Source organism: Pleurodeles waltl, chromosome 6 (assembly GCF_031143425.1).
Source record: "Pleurodeles waltl isolate 20211129_DDA chromosome 6, aPleWal1.hap1.20221129, whole genome shotgun sequence".
NCBI lineage: Eukaryota > Metazoa > Chordata > Amphibia > Caudata > Salamandridae > Pleurodeles > Pleurodeles waltl.
Genome location: NC_090445.1, coordinates 1,566,293,993 through 1,566,318,438, shown reverse-complemented (window position 1 = coordinate 1,566,318,438; position 24,446 = coordinate 1,566,293,993). Strand labels below are relative to the sequence as shown.

Sequence of the window (24,446 nt, the reverse complement as noted above, 5' to 3'; positions counted from 1 at the left end):
ACAAGGCAACCCTTATAGCTGGAGCGAAAGGTGCATGCGCCATTTCACACAGGTTTCAATGGCAGGCCTGTAGTCACAGTTTGCATGTGTCCCTGTTGGTGGCACAATACATGCTGCAGTCCATTGGGGAGAGGGGGGCCCTCGTGTACCAATGCCCTGAGTTACTAAGTACCTTGTACTAGGGACTTATATGGGTGCACCAGTGTGCCAATTATGGGGTGTGAGTGTTAACATACAACTAAATTTAGGGGAGAGAACATTGACACTTGGGTTCTGGTTAGGAGGATCCCAGTGTACTACAGTCTAAACAGTCTGGCAACAGGCAAAAAGTGGGGGTAACTATGCCAGAAAGGTGCTATTTTCCTACAGGGGGGATGCAGCAATTTCTTCATCTTTGGCTTTTCGGCACCAAACCTTGCTGAGGACTACTTGCTTTTCAGGGGATGTCCAAGCATCGCATCGGGGATGTCCAGGACATGCCCTTTGATCTCTCCCACCACTTTGGAGAGAAGGCAAACGTAGTGCTAGAGCTCTTCATTGATTCCAGGGCTTCTGCCAGGACCTTAGGTTTCTCTATTACCCCTCACCACCCCCATTCCGCAGTTTTCTTCTTTTGTGTCCATGTAAGGGGGTTTCAAGTGCTTCAGTACCCTCCAAGCCACCATGTCCAGCAAGCTTCCACACCTTTTTGTGGCCATGGTGAAATTTCCACCTAATGCTCCCAAACGGGAAGTCTGGGTTATTCATGCTAGGATACCTAGGTTTCAGCCCTTATCCTGGGTTTCAGTGAGACAGACTCAGGCTGCTGGGCCTCCTAGCCTCTTGCATCTCTAGTGAAGCATGTCTGCTTGCATATGGAGGCTCAGCAGTGGGACTTGAAGTTCCATTGTGCTCAGCATCAGGGCAATTTCCCCGAGAAGTTCCAAATCTATGAGGGACCTGCAACAGATTTGCAATGGTGGCAGATGAACCACGATTGACTCAGCAAGAGACCCCTCTCCCTTTCCCAGCCAGAGCTGACTGTAATGACAGATGCGTCACTTCTGGGTTGGGACGCTATCTGGGGGAAGTGGATAACAGAGAACTCTGGTCGACAGAGTCCAGACTCCACATTAACTTGTTGAAGCTTCGGGCCATTCGCTTGGAATTGATGGCCTTTCTATCCTCTTATGATGGGAAGGTTAGTGCAAATGTGTCTCTGGGGAGGCATTGCTTGGGTGCCTATTCTTAGGTAAGGAATCTGCAGCTAGAAGTCTCAATCAGAAGAACAAGTTACTTACCTTAAGGTAGAGACACTGCCCACTGCAGATTCCTTTCTGACCCTCCCATTCTCTCCTCTCTGCGACCTGATTAAAGGATGAGGACTTCCCCTTACAAAGGGCCCTAGAAACTCATACCAGTGGTTAGTCTTCATCGTGGCTCTGTGCTCCCATCATGAAAAGTTGCGAGAATGAACTGACCTCAGAGTATCAAGGTGACTCCTAATATAGGTATCATGTATGTCACCTCTGGTGCGGATGTACTGACATGGAGCCTAATGATGCCACCCACTGGTGCACAGGGGTACTGCTTGAAAATTTCCAGATCCAGTCTGACACCTAGGGTTAATTCTAAGGTAAAGGACTTGCAGTTAGATAGTCTCTACCAGATAAGGCGTTATTCATTTATATAGCTTTTTTTTTTGGGGTTGCTAATCTCGTCTCCAGGACACCTCTTTTTAAGGTATTTGTGTGCTATATAAACCAAGTGACTCATTTAGCATAATTGGTAATTTCCCATTTACTAACCAGATGGCATTTAAGCCTCTACTAGAAGCTGCCATATCACCAAGCAACCCTCTTTTACCCAACCCTGCTTGGGTCAAGCATATAACTATTATTTTCCTGTTTGTGTAGCCATTGTCAAGAGGCTTCATTCATGGCTCAGCTTTCTATGCTACTGTGAGTAGACCAGGAGGCCCTCATGCCCAGCTTTCTGAGGCTTTCCCTCTATTACAAGAGCACTGCACAAAAGCTGGGAACAGGGTAGCTCAGCTAGCTATCTAGTTACATTCCTTCCTTGATCCATTCCTTCCTCCACCCTCTCTCTTCCTTTCTTCCCCCCTCTTTCTTAGTACCCCATGCTATTTCTTTCGTCCTTCCTTCATCTTTCCCTTTTTTCCTTCCCTCGTCATCTTTCTCTTTTTTCCTTCCTTCTTTCTTTACATTATGTTTTTCTTCCCTCTGTTTCCAAATGGGGTCAGACTGGAAAGAAGTATATGGGCAGTTATCTGATCACAGCCACCATTGAAGGTTGGGGCCCCCATTGCACACCACCTGCCAATGCATCATTCAGACCATTGATATCCTGGCCCAACATTAGTTATACGCCGAAAAGTTTCAAGTCCACCTTTTGTGATAGTTAGAGAATTTTATTTCCAAGTTTCCCCTTGATTTCTTCTTTTCTTCCCTGGTAGTTGTTTCTTAGAAGGTTGCACAGGGAATGTAAAGTTGAGATGCTGTGATTGACCTTGTCCAGCTAAATAGACAGAGCAGAAATTAAGGCAGACACAATCACTCTACACTTGTTAAGCCTGGACATGGAGTCGGTGCTTTGCGGTTTGAATGAATCATGTGCACGCATTATACTTTACCCCTCAAACCCTTCAATGGTTATTTCTTCAAATCTAACAATAGTCTGGTTGTTTTGGGTTAATGAAAGCCATGCTTTTTGTTTAAAAAAAAAAAAAAAAAACACTCATTCATTGTGTGAACATTCCTTGGAGGGGGAAGATAATAAATCACATTTTAGGCTGAAAGCTCCTACTTTGTATTTGCTGTGCAGGAATGAAATGTGTTAATAGTGTTTATAATGTACAGAATATTTGCATTCGATGTTCTCTTGGTGCTGTACTCGTTGTTAAAAGTTAAATGCACCAAAATATTCTAAAGTGAGAAGTTGCTCTAGAAAATTAAATAGGTTTTCATTAGTATTTGAGCCACTTTTATTAGCCTTCCAGCTAAAATGTCTAAAGACATGAAATCCTACAAAGGCATAAGTTTGGATATTTTGCTGTTCACTTTCTATTTTATGACTGCCTGTGGCTCCTATTCCCAACGAGGTTTATCAACTCTACTGGAGTCTGCTTCCTTAACGGATTATAAGGGTGAAAGTCCAGAACCAGCTCAGTAGATGTGCATCCCTGCCGTTTTTCTTTTGTCCTTCAAGGCACCCCTTGGATTTTTGCTGTTTGGTAGAGCTTGAGGAATCCCTAACTTAAAGGCACTCTTGAAATTGCTGATCTGATGCCCCGCAGGAACGCCCTGTGGGAGGATGCCTGCTGGTCGTGCCTTTATAAATTAAGTCCCTAGGCTCTGACCAACAGGGTACCCTTTGCGTTTTATTTTGTAAGTGTAATGATTGTGAACTAGCACTGCTGTACGTTTCTCGAACATTAGAACAAATGCATACTATGACGGCTATGCAGGCATCTTGAGTAAAAATTTTAGTGTTTGCGAACATTTACAATTTGAGAATAGCAGATGCAAGATGGAGGATGGATGCTATCACAAAAAAACAACCCTGTTCTCCTTTCCTTTTGCTGTCCTTTGTGAATTTCCACCTATAAGTCCTTAAAGTTACTGATGAAGACATCTAAACGCAGATTTCTCGCCTTCTGAGTTTCCCCAGGTGCCAGACTGGGTTCTGAACGTTTGATAGCAGTTGACTAGTGCGTCAGCAGGTGGTGTGTGCAGCTCAGCATCAGATCCATCCCGGATGTGATGTCAGGTCCACCGCTACACCCAGACATTAGTTCCTTTCTTTCCGTACCTTCTGACGCTACAAACGTTTCCGGATTCAGTCTGGCAGCTGGGGAAATGCACGAGGCGAGGAATCTGTGGTTAGTCTTTGCCAAAAAAAGGCTCTACTGAAGATAATGTTCTATATAATGCAAGCTTATGATAACTACGTTTAGGTGGCAGCATGATTTATTTTTTTATTTTTATTTTTTGTGGAATATGCCTGCATTAAAACATGTAAAATAAATCTTAACCTTTGCACCAGCATGCCTAAGCGAGAACTATTTGCCAATACTTGTTTTTATGTCTTGTCTACCAGACAGCATTTAGCTGCATGTAAGCGAAAGCCCATTGTTGACCATTCCAAAAAAATGTACGTGCGCTTATTGCCTCTTATATTTGCCTACTTATTCAATTACTTGCCTTCCTTTCCTTTTGTTTGTCATTCCCCTGGAACACAGTCCCTGTATTCGTTTGGTTAGCTGACATGTATCCTACCATTGCTCACAATCTAGGAACTTATTTTTTTCTTTTTAATTAGATGTTCCAAGATGTGTGTGTTTTGTTGCTGTCTACCATGTGTTGCTTCTCTCTTGAAAAATCCGCCCCATCTTCCAGTTGTTTCCTTTTTCCAGCCCTCTGTTGCTTCTTTACCCCTCGTGCCAGATCAAATGGTCTGTTTTTTTTTTTTTTTTTTGGTAGTGCCCCGACAGATGCCAATTGCTGCCATACCACTCCACAGTCCAAAATGTACTTCTCTGCACCTCCATTGTCCCTCGTACCAACAACCACTCCCTGTTGCTTACCCCCCACCACTTCTACCTACTCCTCTAATGCTCTCCCACCCTCGAGGTACATTAAGTACATTTTATTTATTTTGCAGGGCCTGGAAGCTGCTGTGTGCTGCCAGACTTCTTTATTTTCCAAAAATCGTTTTTGTGCTTTAAAAAAATGATTCATATAGTGTCTGCCAAAAGAAATGATGCCCATGCCCTTCCACTGTTGTGCGACGGCTAGGTCATAACGCGTGCATGCACCAGCAGAATGGCAACCGACATCTTTGTTGTTTTCTTAATAGTGTTGGCTCTGGACCAGTCATCAGAAAACTTTCCATAACGAGCATTTGCAATGCAACGGGTCTCGCATTTCTCCAAGTTAGAGCTATTAGCAGTTGTAAACTCACAACCGGACTTTTCTTGCCACATTAAATGGAAAAAGAGCGCCATCGCGCTGCTACAGTTCACTCATAGTGAAACCTATCGGCAAAAGTGCAATTATCTACCTAACCGGCAAAAGTGCAATTAACCATGTAACTGGATTGATGTCCTGCAAAGTGCTCGACTTCCGCTAAGCGAGATGGCGCTGCGAAAAAAAGATAAAAAGTAATCCACAAACCGGACGGAAAACAGGGACCCTAATATGTTTTCAGTACTTGGTCGCTGCGCTCAAGGAGGGCTAACCAGTGGAAAAGGCATGATGAATGCATGCCTTCCACTAATGAAAGGAAGCTTATTTTAAAAGGCAAGCCTGCAAACCAGTGAAAGACACTGATGTGACATGGACAAGGCTCCGAGCCCTTTTCCAACTATTAAAGCGTCTCTCAAGCGATACTCATGCGCAAGCACATGCTAGTGCAGACTCGACCCTAAAAGGTATCTTTACTTTGGGTTCTTCAGGGCAAGGCTTTGTGCAGATCAGTCCGGCAGGAGCTAAGAAAAAGGTGGGGGTCTGAAAATAGTATTTTGATTCTGATACAATTCCTGCTCCTCAATAAAGATAAAAGAGCTGAATGGAATTGCACCAAATTTAGCATGAATGCATAACTTTATTCAAGGATGTGCTTTGCTTGGCTTGCTGTAAGTCAGTTCAGTATTTTTTGAGAAAGTAATATTTAAGAAAGTGCATTAGCAGACATGAAGCTGTTAAAATTCACAGATGATCCAGCACGCTAGTTTGCAGATTAGTAAAACCAGATAAAAAACAGACTAAGGAGCTTTCTCTCCAGTCGTACATTGTGGATTTGGGAATTGGCCATGTTCTGAATGGCTTCCCATCACAGAAACACTTCTCTTGCGGTCGCCGTTACACACCTTTGTGAACTGAACATTATGTTTGTGGGGGGAAAAAGGGGACCAGGTAAACCTACCCTGGACTATATGTAGAGGGATGTGGGCATAAAGGAATGCCTTCATGTGGCAATTAAAAAACAAAATGGTGGAATTCATGAATCCCGCAGTCTTCTGGGACTTAGGAGTTGTGAACACAGTATATGAAAGTATTCAGTACACCACTGCCAAATTTGAGTCCTTTGTTTCCAACATCCTAGGGATTCGAAAGGTACCCAGAGTTTGTGGGTTCCCCTGGAGGAGACCAAGAAATTAGCCAAAATACAGCTAAAATTTAGTTTTTTTTTTTTCAGAAAAATGGGAAACAAGGGCTGCAGAAGAAAACGTGTTTTTGTTCCCCCTGCAAATGGCATCAACAAAGGGTTTACGGTGCTAAAATCGCCATCTTCCCAGCTTTCAGGAACAGGCAGATTTGAATCAGAAAACCACATTTTTGGCATTTCACTGGGACATACCCCATTTTGACTATTTTTTGTGTGCTTTTAGCCTCCTTCCAGTTAATGACAGAAATGGGTGTGAAACCAATGCTGGATCCTAAACATTTCTGAAAAGTAGACATGATTCTGAATTCAGCAAGGGGTCATTGGTGTAGATCCTTCAAAGTTTCCCTACAGAAAGTAACAGCTAAAATTTGTATAACATTGAAATTGAGGTGGAAATAGCCATTGCTGTCCAGGTTTTCTTCAATAACTTTTTCCAGCTATGGCAGATTTTTGAATGCAATATATTTTTACGTCCTGAGTGACTCTTCTGGTTGTGGGGATATATAGGGCTTGTAGGTTCATCAAAAACCCTAGGTACCTAGAGCCAATAAATAAGATGCACCTTGCAATGGGTTTTATTGTATACTGGGTATACAGCAATTCATTTGGTGAAATATAGAGAGTCAAAATGGGTATCAAGGAAATCTTTGTGTTTCCAAAATGGGCATAAGATACGTTGTTGAGAAGCAGTGGTTATTTGCACATCTGAGTTCCTGGGTCCCCATACTAGCATGTGAATTATAGGGCATTTCTCAAACGTATTTTTTACACACTGTCTTACATTTCGAAGGATAAATTGTAGAGAAAGACAAGGGGCAATAACACTTGTTCTTCTATTCTGTGTTCCCCCAAGTCTCTCGATTAAAAATGGTACCTCACTTGCGTGGGTAGTCCACCTGCTCGCGACAGAAAACGCAACATGGACACACCACATTTTTACTTTGAAATCTGACGTGTTTTTTGCAAAGTGCCTAGCTGTGGATTTTGGCCTCTAGCTCTGCCGGCACCTAGGGAAACCTACCAAACCTATATATTTGTGGAAACTAGACACCCAGGGGAATTCAAAATGGAGTGACTTGTGGAGCTCCCGCCATGTTCTGTTACCCAGAATTCTTTGCAAACCTCAAAATTTGGCAAAACAAAAAAATAACTTTTCCCTCAGATTTTGGTACTGCAAAGTTCTGGAATCTGAGAGGAGCTACAAACTTCCTTCCACCCAGCATTCCCCCAAGTCTCCCGATATAAAAATGGTACCTCACTTGTGTGGGTAGGCCAAGTACCCGTGTCAGGAATGGATCACACAATGGTAAATGTTAGTCCTTACTTAAGGGCAACTGTTGACCCCTTGGGTGATCCATTCCTGATGCAGGCCCTAGAAACAGGCACTCAAGTGGGGTACCCTTTTTTATCAGGATAGTTGGGGAAACCCTGGGTGGTAGGAATTTTGTGGATTCCAGCATATTCCTGGAGTTTGTGTGACAGAAATGCAAGAAAAAATAGAGTTTTTATTCAACATTTCAGCTTTTCAGGGTATTCTGGGTAAGAAAACTTTGGGGAATCCACACAATTCACACCTCAGTGGACTCCCCCGGGTGTCTAGTTTCCAGAAATGTCTGGTTATGGTTTGTATCCCTATATGGCCGCCAAGCCCGGGACCAAACACACAGGTGCCTGCCTTACAAAACCAGATTGTTTTGTGATAGATAATTTTGATGTCTCCACAATACGATTTGGGCTGTGGAATTTTGGGCTCAACTAAATTGGGGACCTCCCAAGAGGGCACTCTTTCTGTGCTTGCCGACACACGCACCCACCTGCTCTCTGGGTTGGGCTAACCCGCTATTGACCCGCTGCACAGACTGTACTTGCGAAGGGACAGAAGGACTGTCCTCATCACCTCCTCAGAATCAATGGAAGAGGAGTTGTCGGAAAAATGACTCCTGGAGTCTGCACCATTGTCCTATCCATCAGATGCTGTCTCTGCATCTCCTGTCTCAGTCTCTGATATTACATCAGAGCTGTCCTCTCGAACCCGAGTTAGCGATTGATTAGCAGTCATCCAACGAGACGCCATTTCTGCTACTGGCTAAACTCTCGCTCTAAAACACTAGCCTACATAGACCGTCACAAAAGGTGGGTTTGTGTGTGATGCGTGCAACAGTAAAGGTTAGTCACCCTACCTTCGCTTCTTCCCTCAATCGGCACGTTCTCTCAAGACACTAAAAACAAAAAAAAAGACACACTATTGCGTCACCTTGTCACATACCAGTCGTCACAGTCTTTAGCGCCTCTGGCGCCCAGTCCAACAATCATTATTGGTGCTCCCACTCCCATGACCTCCTCCTCAGATTCCCTCACTGCCACCCAGCAAAAATGCCCTTCATCTCTCCATAGCCCACCTCACACATACATTTCATTTGTATTATAACGCAGGTAATGGCTGGCTTTACTAATCCACTCAGCTATGTACATAAAATGTGGATTTGATCTTTTCAGGAGGCATATAAACCTTCTGGGCGACTCCCTGTGAATTTCATTAAAAAATATATTTAGTCACTTTTAACCCCTGGGGGTGTTCCAACGCTCTTCTGTGTTTCCCGATGGGGGATTCATTAAAAAACAAAAAAACACCTCTAGTGCAGTGCACCTAAGGAATTTCTAACCCCCTCCCTGGTGTCAGCCACCGGTCGAGATCCGCACCAGGGAGGTAGTGTGGGTGTCGGCCAGTGGCTGATGCCCACATTCAAGAGGTTAAAGTTTACTCTATTTTTCTAAATTGGTTTGGGATTTTCTTGTGTTTTGTTTTCATTTTTATTGTTTGTGTGCTGCATAAATACTTTACACATTACCTCCAGGTACCAGAAGGTTTAGTGACTTAAGTGGCACACCCTGACAAGGACTGATTATTATTTGAGGTGGATTACCGCCCCTTAAACAGTAATCTAATTTCTTCCAATAAATATACTAATAATGTTTATACTCTACATTTATATAACCCGCAATATGTACTGAATTATTTTTGGCACTTGATAATCAGTAACTTCTCAGGTTAAGGTTCCTGATGTTGTACACTTTAGAAGAAGGAATAGTGGAGTTTGCCCTTCAAAGAGTCACATTTATGTCTTTCTAGTTATATGCTGATGTTAGAAACACATGCATATTACCTGAACTATTTATCAGAGTAAGAATTTGTGATACAGTTCCTGAGCAAGGAAACTCATCCACTGTACTTCCTTTATTTTTTTGTATTTTTAAAAACATTTATTTAAAGTATTTTTATTTTTTTTAAATTTTTTTTACTTAAAACATGGGAGCTGCAAGTCACGTGGCAACGGTCTGTTACTGACTTTTTAATTCTTGTCTTTATTCCACTCTTTGACCAACTGTTAACGTACAGATCACTGTAGATAGTGCATTGCCTACCTGAGCTGGTGTTGTACCCTGAGAGTTGCACATACCTTTGGCCGCTAAATGTATCTAGTAACAAAGTTCACTGTTTAATCTTAACCTTTGGGCAACTTCAAGGTCCAGAAAGCAAGATCCCCCTACACATTGCTCAACTTCCGAGTGGACTACCCTCAGCCTCCTCTTGAACATTTAAGATCCTGAATACTCTGCTACCTGCTACCTTCAACAGTCTTTAGATCGTTCCGGGGTGATGTACTGACACTACTCTTCAAAATCATCAGTGACTTGCTCAGCAAAGGGAACCATTGCTGATGTGCTCAACAAGTGGTATTTGGACCCTTGTTAAGATGCTCACTATGGCACCATAGGATCCCTCCAACTTCTGCCCAATCCCAGCTGCCGTTCATAAGAAAATATACACAATTCCCAGATGTGCAACAATACATTCAAATGTGTTCAGACATCATGCATAAGACATGCAGGAATGCACACAAACATGAGCACATGTGCACCACATATACAGGTACACTTGTAAACAGTGTTTTCTGTGTGCATATGCAAACTGAGTTTACGCGCATAGAGTAGTACACACCAGTAATGCACACCCTGACAACAGATATACATGCAAACACAGACAGCATAGCTATTGAAAAAAGATTTCAGAGCTGTATGCCTATTTAAATATTTCTAGCGATCGTGACGTCTTGCATCCCATCGGACCCATTATGTCGCTTATGCATGACTCTTTCAGGAGGAGCTCAACATACAATGGTACAAAACACTGGTTCACTTGATGACAGAGTCACACAATAAAGAACTTTCCATGGTGGAGAAAGGAGAGAATACTTCAATAGATTTCAATTTTCGATCAATAATCTGCTCATTTTCTGAGAACGGATGCATCCTGTGAAGTCTGAAGTGCATATCTGCAAGACATGGCCACCAGTGGCCAGTGGTCGGAAGATTAAACAACCCTGTACATTGCCATGCTGGAATTAAGAGCTGTGAATTTAAGCCTTAACCTTCCTTCCCAAGGTAAGACTTCCTTCAGTACTATTATGGGAGGGCAGTATGACGTTTATTTTATTTTTTAACATCAACAAACAAAGAGGAGCATTGTCACATCTAAGCAGAAGCACAACACTTGTGGAAATGGGCAGTTCCACCCGAAATGGCACTTTAAGCAGAACTTTCACCAACAATTGACAAATGGATGGACTTTCTCAGCAGATTGTCATGGACTATGACAAATGGAAATCGAACCAGAAACAACTAGACAAAGAGCTTTATTGCTAGTATTACCTAGCTCTCTTAGCAACTGGCGTAAACTTGAAAATCTAGTGCTAAGACAGCAGACAAGCCCTACCAGAATCGTGTGGGAATGCGGTTTTGTTCAGAGACCTATGCCTATATCTTTCCAACACTTCCCTCTTGTCCCTAGAGTACTCAACGAGATAAAGAGTGAGCCTTACCTAATAATTCTAGTAATCTTTGCATGACTCAGAAAAACGTGTACGCAGCTTTCTCTTGTCAGGGGTTCCACACAGCAGGCTACCACCAGTAGCAGACGTCTTCTCATGTTGCACAGTTCAAGTCCTGCACGCCAATCCAACACCATTGAGATTTTTTTGGCATGGCTCATGAACACTGAGTTCTACCATCTAGCCATTCCTCGGGACTGTAGAGATATATTGCATTAGACCATAGCTATGTCTACCAACAAGATCTCTAAAGCAAGATGGAATTGTTTTTTAAACCAGTGTAAAAACCAGGGTCTCAGTCCACTCAGTTTTACCACATCGAACTCTGCAGTACCTTTTACTTCATCGGGTCTGAAGCATGTCTCTAGCAAGGTGCATCTTGCACTCCTGATGAGCAGTGAACCAACCTTTTCTGTGCTAAAAGTCATTAGGTTAGAGAATACATCGGAAGACTTGTCAGGGCTCTTTCTCCTGTAAGGTGCCCTCTCCTGGAACCATAGACTCCCTCCAACTTTCTAAAATGTGAGTACTGCCTTATCACAGTTAATGTGAAATCCTTTCGAACATATCCACAGAAAACAACTGAAATACCTTACTTGGACAATTATGTTTCTAATAGCAGTTATTTCAGCTGTGAAGTGCTGGTGAAAGTCAGGCTTTCTCAGATCAAAAACATTTTCTCAGTTTCAGATGGGCAGAGTTAGTTTGAGACCAAATCCCTGCTTTGTTAGAAAAGTTTCCACCGATTTCCTTATCAGTGAGCCTGTCATCATAAAGACTTTCTTCCAAAATCCAACAAATGCATCCGAAAAGATTCAGTGCACTTTGTGTGTGTCTTGCCGCCAAGACGTGGAACACTCTGCGACAGACCCAAGACCTGCTAACCTTCAGGAGACACCTCAGAACCTGGCTGTTCGAGCAGTAGCAGCAGCACTCTCCCCCCCTGCCCCCCACCGATATTTGCAGGGTGGTAATCTGGAAGCACAGGCATACCTTTACACAGCACACCACATGTTTGAAATCTTTAAAAGAAAAATAACGTCAATGACATATGATCTAACATTTTCACCACATGACATCCATAATGATTGTGTTATTCCATAATCACTTGACACCTAGAAGGAAGGTACATTCCTGAGAGACTATTTGTGGTGCGTAGATCGAATGTGGAAGGTTGACATTCGATCTACGAGACCGGGGTTCGGGAGGTGGCAGTTGGGATGAACGGAGCGGTTCCAGGAGCGGTTCCGACATTGCTCCTGTAATGTACCGCATTATCTGAAATAAAGCGATTACCTGTTACTGCCGGTCTCCATCTTTACAGTGGCGACGAGGCGGGCAGGAGCGATGTCGGAGGTGAGGATCGCGCTTTTATTTTTGGCGATTTTCTGGTTGCTGGTGCTTCCATAACTTGAGGGGCTGCGCATTAAGTACCTCTTGATGTCCAATGGCGATTTTCTGGCTGCTAGTGCTTCCATAACTTGAGGGGCGGCGCATTAAGTACCTTTTGATGTCCTGTATTGGCAAGATTCCTGTTTCGGAAAAAAAATATCTGCAACTACGCCAGGAATTATGGGTTGGAGTGTGCCCAAATTACTCTAGAGAGCGAACAACACTGTTTGAGGCAGCCATTTTGAAGTGGTTTGAAGATCCTTTTAATCTTTATTGAGCAACACAGTGATAGGCACACCTGTGTGCCTACAAATAGCAAATTAGCAGCCATCTTGAAGGAGTAGACCTCGTGCATGCATATATTGTCTACAATTAGAAGGAACTGGGCACGTTTAACGTGCAATAAATACAATTACAAGGAATTTGGCACGTTTAATTTGGAATACGGTGATAGGCACACCTTGTGCTTATAATTACAAAAAGAACCTTTGTCTATACATTTGATTTGTTGAATGTGCCGGAATTTATTGTGACTGGACTCTGTTCTTTAAAAAAAAAAAAAAAAAAAAATATATTGTTCAAATGCATTCAGTAATTATTGATATAGGACATTGTAAATTACAGAATGTCTAGTATTCAGCCTCCACCATTTGTTTTTAATGAACCAGGAGATCCGCCCATTCAGTGGGAATTGTGGTTGGATTTATTTGAGGCATATGTTGATGTATTGGAAGAGGGCGAATGTTCACCTGATAGGCACCTGTCATTGCTTAAACATCGTTTGGGCGCTGTAGGGTTAAGGGAATTAAACAAATTACCACCTGTAGATAATGTGCATGGGGTAGATGTGTATAAATGTGCTTTACAACAGTTACAGGATAGGTATGGCCGGAAAATAAATGTAGTCATGGAAAGATACAAATTTTATTCCAGGGAACAGAAGGCTGATGAGTCCATTGACCAGTATATGGCAGTGTTAAGAGGCTTAGCGGTTACGTGTGCTTTTGACAATATGACATATGACCAAGTTTTGAGGGACAAATTATTAATGAAGACTACATTTAAAAAAAATACAGGAGAAACTTTGGTCTTCTGGGGAAATATCTTTAAAAACGGCTGTTGAAGTGGCGAGAAGCATTGAGATTACCTAAGATTGCATACAAACTATGAGGAGGGAAGTTAAAGATTGTGACAATGTTTGTACCGTAAGCAAAGACCGGGAATGCATGGACAAAAAGAAGAAAATAGTTGTCCGGGCTGGTAGTGGGGACAACAAATCTGGGGATAACAAGTCTAGCATGTACAACAATACTAAAGTGTGCTTTAGATGCGGCGCCAGTTCGCATTTTGCAAATTTTAATGGTTGTCCGGCGATTGGGAAAAATTGCAGTGCATGTAAAAAAAAAGGGACATTTTGCACGCGTCTGCAGAAGTTTAAAAAATAAAGTACGTTGTGTTGTGGAGAATGTGGATGATGATGATGATGAGGTTGAGGGAGGAATTCAGAATTTGGTATTAAGCATTCAAGAGCGTAACATTAAGGGAAGAGAGCTTCAATTTCCTAAGTGTTATATAAATATTGACGGTGCACGAGTGGAAGTTATGGTGGACTTGTGTGCGCGGTACACTATAATAGGCAAATCTCTATTTAATCAGTTGTGGCTTGGAAGGAGTTTACAAAAGACAAAAACCAGTCCTTGTAGTTATTCTGGTCATAAAATTGCAATTGCAGGAAAAATACAGGCAGAAATCGAATATGCTGGAAAGAAGTGTTCAGGTGAAATTCTTGTGGCAGAAGAAGGGGCAACTATTCTGGGTTGGCCACATATATGTCAATTGGGGTTGAGGGTGACCCTAATGCTACTCCGCCAGTGTATACTGTGAGTATGGATACGTCGCAGAATGATTTGTATCGTGATATAAAGGGACTATTTCCTACCGTGTTTAGTGTTTTTTTGAGGAGTATGAAAAATTTTAAGCATACAGTTGTATTAAAGGAGAACGCTGTTCCCGTAAGGCAGAAGTTGAGGAATGTTCCCTTGAATTATAGAGAAAAATTGAAGGAGATGTTAAGGAATATGTGTAATAATGATATTATTGAACCAATTGAGTGCTCCGATTGGGTTTCTCAGATTGTAATTTCGGTAAAATCCAGTGGGGACCTCGGGTTGTGTGTTGACCTGCGGGCACTCAATGATGCAATTTGGATAGATGCATTTCCTTTACCAAATTTGCAGGAATTGATGCTACAGTATTTTCAACCATCGACTTGGCATATCACCAGATACATTTAAGTCCTGAGTCTAAACATTGTACAGCTTTTATTACACGGAAGGTATTTTCCAGTACAAAAGGATGCCATTTGGATTGGCTAGTGCGTCTGCAGTTTTCCAGAGGGAATTGTCCAAAATTCTTTCGAATGTTAAGGGGGCAAAGGTATTCCAGGATGACATTTTAGTATATGGTTGTGATAGAATTGAGCATGACCGGAACTTAAAAGCAGTATTGCAAGCACTGAGTGACTATGGATTAACTGCTAAGGATCAAAAGTGCAAATTTGGAGAGAGCCACGTTGAATATTTAGGTCATATAATTTCTAAGGATGGTATTCGACCTAAGGTTAGTCACATCAAAGCTATTAGTGAGGCTCCAGAACCAAGGTGCAAGGAACAATTGTTATCATTTTTAGGCCTAGCAGAGTTTTATTCTCGCTTCGTGGAAAACTTTGCATCCAAGGTGGAGAACCCCCGTGCCTTGCTGAGGAAAAATGCGACGTTCTGCTGGACAGAGATACATTCCAAGGAGTTTTCGACTATAAAGGAAGAAATTGTTAATGCATCTTGTCTCAAATCGTTTGATGAAACTGCTGAATGTACTATAGCAGTAGATGCTTCCACATATGGTATTGGTGCAGTTTTGTCTCAGAAGAAGAAAGGAGACGTGTGGTCGCATATGCTTCTCATACTCTGTCTCAAGCAGAGAGGAACTATTCTGTAATTGAGAAGGAGTTATTGGCCGCTACGTGGGCTGTGCAACGATTTAGGATGTACATATGGGAGTGCAAATTTTAAATTTGTACGTATCACAAACCTCTGATTAATATTTTGAGCATGGGAGGGGGAAGGAACCTTACTCCTAGGTTAGCCAGGTTGGCTTCGAAATTACAAATGTATCACTTTGAAATTTTGCATCTTCCAGGGAAAAGTAATTGTGTGGCAGATGGGTTGTCTCGGTTACCACTATCGCATAGTAGTGCTGAGGAAATTGATGATGGAGAGTGCGATGTTGCGTTCACTTATAAGGATGTTATGTTTCTGCAAAATGGGAATGTGCATGACAATCTATCTGAATGTGTGTGGATGGAAGAAATGCAGAAGGATGAGGTCTTGTTGAAGGTGAAGGAGTTTATTTTGAAAGGATGGCCATCAGAACGTAGTTTACGAGGCGAGAGCAGTACATTCTGGAAGATTAAAGAGGAATTGTCTGTGTCGAATGACATTATATTAAGAGGTGATAAAATTGTGCCTCCCTATGGTATGCGTGATACCATTGTTAAGTTGGGACATGAAGGTCATGGTGGCATGGCAAGTACCAGGAGGTAGATCAAAGAAGTTTTTTGGTGGCCGGGGTTAGATGGTATGGTAGATCGTTGGGTAAGAGTGTGGTAAGTGTGTATTGAGTGACAAGTCTGTGAAACCATTAGTGGTACCATTACAGTTGGTTGAGTTGCCAGATGGCCCGTGGCGCAAAGTTTCAATCGATTTTATGGGTCAGTTTGTTAACTTAACTGCTAAGGAAAGGTATGCGATTGTCCTAGTTGATTATTTTTCCAAATGGCCAGAGGTTTGTATGGTTGGCAATATAACTACTGATACTGTGATCGAATTCTTAAAAGATGTATTTGCGAGGGAAGGTATTCCTGAAACCATTGTTTCGGACAATGGTGTCCAACTTACTTCTGTTAAGATGAGTTCCTTTTTGAAGAGTTGTGGGGTAAATCATGTGAGGGTGTCATTATACCATCCTGAAGGTAATGGTCAGGTTGAAAGTTTCAACAAGGTTATCAAGGACACTATACAATTAGCTTTAGAATCTAATTTGTCCTGGAAGGAGGCCATCCAAAATATGTTGTTATCTTACAGAATTACTCCACATTCAGTCACTGGAAAAACACCTTTTGAGTTATTGAGGGGTCGGAAACCATCTTCTAAACTAATCCCTTGGTGGTTGATGAACAGAAGGCGAGGAAGTTTTGGTGGGGTAGACTTTAGCTCTGTGAGAAATCTGGTGCAAGAGTATCAAAACAAAGTTTTAAATAAAATCAACAGTGGAAAAACTATGCCAAATTTGGCAGTTGGACAGTATGTACGTGTGAAAAATTTTGGGCTAATAAATAAAGGGAATGCGAGATGGTCACGCCCTATGAAAGTGGTGAAGGTATTGAATGGTGCAGTTCAGCTTGAGGATGGAAGAGTACGTAATTTGCGGCATGTGAGTTTGTTTAAAGCAAGTAACCTTCCCCAGGAATCTGTGTGTGAAGATTTTGATGAAGAGAGTGGATATTTGTGGGGATACAAGGATGAGCGGTCAGACAGAGGTGAAGGAGGTGGTGAATCCCGCGGTCTTGAACTCCGGAATCGGGAGGATGACGTGATACCTATTTGTAAAAGTTTGAGAGAAAGGAAATTACCAAGGCATTTCAATGAATTCGTGATGGGAAGTTAATTAAAAGTGGGAATGCTTCCAATTCAATGTAAAAAAAATATTCTTTTATAGGTGCATGTATTATGTATTTTCTTTTATATGTATTTTCCCGATTTTTAGTATGTTATTTGTTTTGTTGTGTTGATAAGAGGGAAAGATGTGTGGTGCGTGGATCGAATGTGAAAGGTTGACATTCGAACTACGAGATCGGGGTTCGGGAGGTGGCAGTTGGGATGAACGGAGCGGTTCCAGGAGAGGTTCCGACATTGCTCCTTTAATGTACCCGCATTATCTAAAATAAAGTGATTACCTGTTACTGCCGGTCTCCATCTTTACACTATTCTATGCTTTACGTTGTGTTTTTTAGATTGTGTCACTAAGCATGGACTATTCATATGCAAATTATTGGCGGTGCTAACCAATAAGGGGCAGTCAAGACTGAACTGCTGTTGTAGCTATCCACTCAACTAACTCTAGACAAGCGTCTTTGTGTCAAAGGCACTAATAAGTCACTCCTTTCCCTTAGTCCAGGCTCAAATGACAGTTATAGTATTATCTGCAGTTCATGCTTTTGTTTAGAAATTAAACGGCATATTCAGTTTTAATGTACTTTTGTTTACATTGTTTTTTTGTACAGTTCTGGAAAATGCGAATGTAAACCTGGAGTAACAGGATTAAAATGTGTTCACTGCCAGGATGGATACTACGGATTCGATACCTTCGGCTGCAGCCAGTGTCAGTGCAATAATCATTCCGAAAATTGTGACCTCTTAACAGGTAAAGCAAAACTTATTCTGCAGTGAAAAAATAAACAAATCATTGAGCCTCCCGTTTGTAATGAAACTCCATGCACTCACAGAAAGTTGATTTAATTCTGTGTTTTGAAATCCACCTTAGAGTTACTTGGTTGATAGTGGATAAAATACCCAAGCTACCTTGAGGATACAAAAGGCACTTGGAATGAATCACCCGGGCAGAACATTAGAAAGACAAAGGGTACATTTAACCGGCCCAAATCAAGAACAACGTTTTTAGCTGGTCGAAACGTGGTTCTGGTTGCTTACATGCTGTTGAACTATTATCCTGAACCATATCCTCTCTCATTCTGAAAAAGATTTCCAGAACGCATTATGCAGGACGCCAGATGTCCATCAGACCCTTAATACAATTATCAGAGAAAAATTACATTTACTTTGTTTTGAGCTCAAATGTGATTTCAAGATTTCACTGCTTGTTGACTATTGCAAAAACCCAGAGCAATGCAGTGTGGTGTGAAACAATGTCACGGGTATTATCTGCCACATTTTTAGCTAAGTAGCTAACCGTTAAAGTTGGCTTTGATTATCCTATTCAGGTGTGTGCATTTCCGCACGTAAACAAGCATTAACCATTTATTGCAAACGGCAAAGAAATTAATTTTACCTGAAAGTAAAGTATGTACTATCATACCATTCGTTATATAGTTACAGGTGCCACCGAAATCTTGCGACAGACTGAAACTTGCTTTCATTTTTTTTTATTTTTTATTTCAAATCACGACTGTGTTCATGACTTTTAGCTCACTGTGCATTTTCGTTGCAACCGGGCAATTTGTTTCTTTTATGGGTGACTGTTCCTCGAAGTTCTTCTACTGAAATAATATTGTTTTGAAGAACATTGGTAAATAGAGCCACATGTTCGTTGTCTGATGAAAGATGAGAGGATATATGGTGTGCCTCTCTAATCTGGGTGGTAAGCTGTTCTTCAGATGCCCCATGGTCTTGGAAGGAGTAGCTATCTATCCAATTCAGCTGGCATCCTGGATCCTTAAGGACATTTACTGAGGAGGACTGTGGCCTTCTAAATATTAATTAGGCCTTATTTTCCTTAATAGAATGGAACATTTTGCCCTTTCAAATTCTGAAGAACTAATCGATTCTGGAATCAAATTAACTTCTGTAGTACAAGCTACTGTAAAACTAATAGTACTGGCCTAATTTGAGCTTGATGGGGTGTTCAGATGATTGCTAGTCTAGTTATATACTGGTCCCTGCTGGTTAAATACATGAAGGCATCATTCGAATCCCTTTGCGCAGCCAGATTACACAATGATGATCTGGATTGTTTGCTTATGCTCCACATAAGGAAATATCTGTTTTAAGATACTAATAAGGTGAAAACATCTGATCCTAACTGTTGGGATTGCTTGAGGTGGCAGTGAGTTTTGGAAGAATACAAATATCTAAATAGTTTACCATTGTTGTATTTACTACAGCAGTACACAGTAAAGGGTGCCTAACGCATTCCAAGCAAAGGGAAATTGAATTGCTCTTGACTAACAACTTCTTATTCACTGAATACACTTCAGGTAATTTTTCGTTTACCCTTTGATCATTGGTCTACTTATCTGTTTGGTCATTTCATAAAGCACAACATTTCCTCTTCCTTTAAAGGTATCTTAACTAAATGATGGAACATACTGTAATTTGTGATTTCATTTTAGTTATTATTTATCTGCCTTTTGCATAATTCATAAAAGGGTACTTGAAAAATGTTGTATGTACAGCCCAGCAGTGCAAATGAACAATAAAATATAAGTCGAGCATCCTTTGAGTTCTTTTGCCATGTAGCTTAAATTAAAAGTTTCTGTAAAATGATTAAGTTGGGGTGATATGCAATAGTATCTATGCATTAGATATTATATACCCAAATCTTTGCCCATGTCTTCAATTCCACAGGCACATTTACTGATCTGACAATGATTGTCAGGCTACCAGGTTTCTAAATCTTGAATGATATTGACACTTCTTAATTCTGTTTATAATTGCTCAGTAGCAATCATTGCTACTTCTATGACTCATTTTTCCACGTTCAGCTATGATTTTGACGTGTTCGAAATTATTGTTGCTTGATGACCTTTTAAATGAATTGGAAGATTAAAATGCAGTCGACACTTGCCTGACTGAGGACAACTGGTGTTTCATGGGATGTCCAAGTATAGCTTATGTACATGCCCTTTGATAGCCCCTATCTCTTCAAGGACAAGGCGACTCCGTGCTGGAGCGCTTCAAGGATAGCAGAGCTACGGCCAGGTCCTTGGTCCTGTCTGTGGCCCACTGCCAACTCCAGTGTGCCCCTTTCTCCTTTTCGTGGCTTCCAGCTATGTCTTTACCAACCCAGCTACGTCTGTGTGCAAGCTTCCTGGCCACTACATGGCTGAGGACGCAGTACCCACAGATGTTGAGCCTGTCTGCCACCCCTGGCAGTTGCAGCCTCCAGACCCCTTCAATTCGCCCTCCAACAATCATGGGCACCTATTACGAGGCCGGATACACCATCACCTGCCCCAATGGAGGTCAATAACACCAGATGGTTGGGTTCTTCAAATTGTCCAAAGGGGCTGTTTCCTCTCCTTAGCTACTACCCCTCCACCCATGCCACCCATGTGCAACAGGCTGACGGAGGACCATCTCTCCTTACTCCTTACTACACCAGGAAGTGGTGGCTATCTTGGTCAAAGAAGCCATCGTGAGGGTGCTGATGCCAGAAGTAAGCCATGTTTGTTATTCCCACTGCATTATGGTGCCCAAGAAGGGCTGAGACATTCGTCATTGTCTAGACCTGCGTTTTTTTTTTACTTCTTACTCAGGAAGGTGAAATAAAAAATGCTTATGCTCCCTGAAGTTTTGCCTGCCCTGGGGGACTGGATGGTTGTGTTGGATTTGCAGGAGGCATATTTTCACATCCCCGTCCTGCCTGCTCGCAGGTATTACCTGCAGTTCAAGGTAGTTCACAAGTACTTTTAGTTTGCCATGCTCCCTTTTTGGCCTTACCAAAACCCCTCTGTTGTTTACAAAGTTGATGGTGGTGGTTACAGCTCTAATGCCGTGATCAGGGATGCCAGTCTTCCCATATCTCAACGACTGGCTGTTGTAGGTGGGCTTGCCCCATGCAGTCTTTTCCCAGCGCCAGTCTAGGGCGGACCTCCTGCACTCGCTGGGTTTCACTTTTAACATCCTGAAGGCACGCCTGACTCCCTCTGAGACTCCCCTTTTTTACCAGAGCTGTTCTGGTCATGGTGCAGTTTTGTGCTTATCCTCCCGAACGGCTAGCCAGAATATTCAGGCTGAATACCAATGTTTCAGCGTCTGTCCTGGGGTTCCTGTGAGACTGACTCTGAGGCTGCTGGACCTGATGGCCTCCTGCATCCTGCTTGTGACGCATGCCCCCTAGCACATGTGGGTTCTGCAGTGGGACCTGAAGTTCCACTGGGCGAAGTATCAGGGAAGTCTCTTTGTCAAGGTCCAGATCTTGGAGGGAACCGCAAAAGATCTTCAGTGGTGATTGACAACCTGCAATTGGGTCAGTAGCATACCCTTCTCGGTTCCCCAACCAGATCTGACAGTATTGGCAGATGTGTCACACATGGTATAGTTGCTGCCATCTGGAGAGGTGGAGATCAGATTCCATGGAAGACCATAGGCCTCTGAACTCCACATCAACGTGTTGGAGCTCAGGGCAATCTGGCTGGCTTTGAAAGCCTTTCTACTCTCCATCAAGGGAAGGCTAGTGCAGGTGTTCACAGAAAACACCACTTCCATGTGTACTGCAAGAAACAGGGTGAGGTGGAGTTGTGGACCCTTTGTCAAGAGGCCAGGCCATGCGATGTGGCTGGAGAGTCAGGGCATTTCCCTAATGATTCAGCACCTGGCAGGATCTCTGAATGTTAGGGCTGACAGTCTCGGCCAAAGATGCCTAGTGGATCATGAATGGCATCTCCATGTGGAGGTGGGACAAGGTCTCTTTGACGAATGGGGAGAATCTTGATTAAATCTATTCACCACCACCAAGGACGTGCAATGTCAGCAGTTTTGCATGCTGAAGTTTCCAAGGCGTCTCTCACTTGGTAACACTTTTTGTGTTGAGTAGAGTTCAGGCTTCCTATATGCTTTTCCGCCATACCACTCCTGCTCAGAGTTCCCAAGGAGGTCAGGATGGATGTGCCCAAGTCATCCATGTGGCTGCATAGTGGGTTTGGACAGTTTGGTTTCCTGAGCTGCTGAGCATGGCTGTTGGTCCCCCGATCAGGTTGCCCCTTTGTGAGGATTTTCTTTCGCAGCAGCAGGGGAAGGTTCTCCACCTGAGCCTGTCAATTATCTGCCTTCGGGCTTGGAGATTGAGCAGCAACAGTTGATGGCTTTTAGCCATCGCCCCAAGTCTGCAGTATTATCTTATAAGGCAGGAGTCCCTCTACCAAGACAATATATGCCTGATGTTGGGCAAGTTTGTGGCATGGTGTAGGGAGAACCAGGTTGACCCTCTTTCTGCTCCCCTCTCTGATCCATTCTCTTGCCCAGCAGGTCCCTGCTTTTGGCAACTTAAAGGGCTATCTCAGCCTTTCTACGGTTGCCAGATCAGCGTTCCATGTTCAAATCCCCTTTTGTGAATAGGTTTTTAAAAGGTCTGCAACATATGCTTCTATCTTCACCCTTTATCATGCGTCAGTCGGACCTTAATCTAGGGTTCACCTTCATGATATATGCTTCCTTTGAGCCACTGCCCAACTGTACTCTCAGGCTCCTTGCCGTCAAGACGACCTTCCTAGTGGTAGTAACTTCTGCCCGGAGGCTCCAGGTACTTCAGGCTTTGTCATCAAAGCCTCCATACCTGAACATCTTTCCAGACAAGCATGTTATGCACACCAGAGCATCCTTCCTGCAGAAAGTTCACTCTCTTTCATGTAGGTCAGTCCATCACCCTGCCTACCTTTTTCACTCTGCCACATCCCTGTAAGGTGGAGGAGCGACTCCACTGACTGGACCCAAAAAGAGCATTGTCAATCTACCTTTGTCACACGAAGCAGTTCAGGTTGGAGGGCCAACTGTTTGTGGGGGGGGGGTGTCAGAGAGAAGAAGGGAAAGAATGTGTATAAACAGACCATCTCCCGATGGATCGTGCTCTGCAATAAAATCTGCTGCGCACTGGCCAAGGAGCAAGTGGCTGAGGGCTTGCGGGCTTATTCCACCAGAGCCACTACTGCAACTACTGCATTCGCAGGTGGAGTGCCAGTCCTGGGCATGTGCCAAGCAGCAGCATGGGCTGCTCTGCACACATTCACGAAGCACTAATGCCTGGACAGTCAGGTCCATTGGGACATGCACTTTGCTTATTCGGTCCTGCAAGACTTTTTAGTGTAAACCGGTTTCACTGCCTGGTTATCTGTTCTAATTTTAGGAATCTGTGGCTAAAAGTCTCTGTCAGATGTACAAGTTACTTACCTTTGGTACTGACTCCATCTAGCTGCAGATTCCTTATCGACCCACCCATCCTCCCTGCTCTACGAACTGATTTCCAGGAACAGGGCCGTTTCCCTTTCAGGGCTGTAGTTTTTCACACCAGTGGTCAGTGCTCCTTGCGTGGAAAGCCTTGAAAAATAACTGATATCATAGTCCCTGAGTGGTACCTATATACGCACCGCAACCTTCTCTTCCTGCGAGAACGACACCGCCAACGCCACACGTAGCTGAACACCACCACCTACTTCACGCAGGAGTACTGCTTCCGAAAAAATTTCCAGATCCAGTCTGACGCTTGGGGATATTTTTAAAGTTAGGAGTTGTTCTTGCAACTCGAGTTTGGTGTAACACGTAGACCCGTTTTTTACTACTAGTCAAAGTTTATCCCAATCCATCCATACTTAATCCTGAGCTTGATATTCAGTGTATGCTTCTAACCCCTTGGTGGTATGGCCCGTTTGCTTACACTGTCTGCAACTAGCACTCACCCCATTACTTTATTTTACCGGCCGGGGACACATCGCAGAGAACTCTCAATCATTGTCTTCTGAGTGGGCAGGTGTACACATGCAAGACCTCAATCTGATAGAGACATCTAGTTGCAGACTCCTTACCTTAGATTTTCCCCCATGTGTCAGTCTGGATCCAGAGATTTTTGTCGAGCAGTACCTCTGTGCACCATTAGGTGGCGTTTATTCGTCTCCGCGTCCGTTGTCTGCGCTGGATATGAAGTTGCGAGTCCTATATATGCGCCATCCCAGCGCGTTGACGCCAGTTCTTTTCTTTCTGCGCCAGCTAGCGCTGAGCCGAAGAAGAGCTACTCCTCAGTCACGGTTTCACTGGTATTTTGTTGACTTTTTGTTGAAGATTTTTCAGTGTCAATACTTCTGGTGCATCAAGGATGTCGTCACATAAGAACGGGTTCAAGTCCTGCAGTTCCTGTCATTGGGCGATGGCCATGACAGATCCTTACCTCGTGTGCCTGTTGTGTCTGGAGTGCGACCACGACCCAAAATTG

General features: G+C 43.0%; 1 protein-coding gene across 1 annotated transcript in view; it reads left to right on the top strand.

The window, feature by feature from the left end:
* MEGF9 (multiple EGF like domains 9) overlaps positions 1-24,446 on the top strand; it is a 193,146-nt gene that overhangs the window by 106,980 nt on the left and 61,720 nt on the right. Inside the window, exon 3 of the mRNA XM_069241281.1 lies at positions 17,791-17,930. Within this exon, the coding sequence (XP_069097382.1) occupies positions 17,791-17,930 (140 nt within the window). The remainder of the gene's footprint in view (positions 1-17,790; positions 17,931-24,446) is intronic.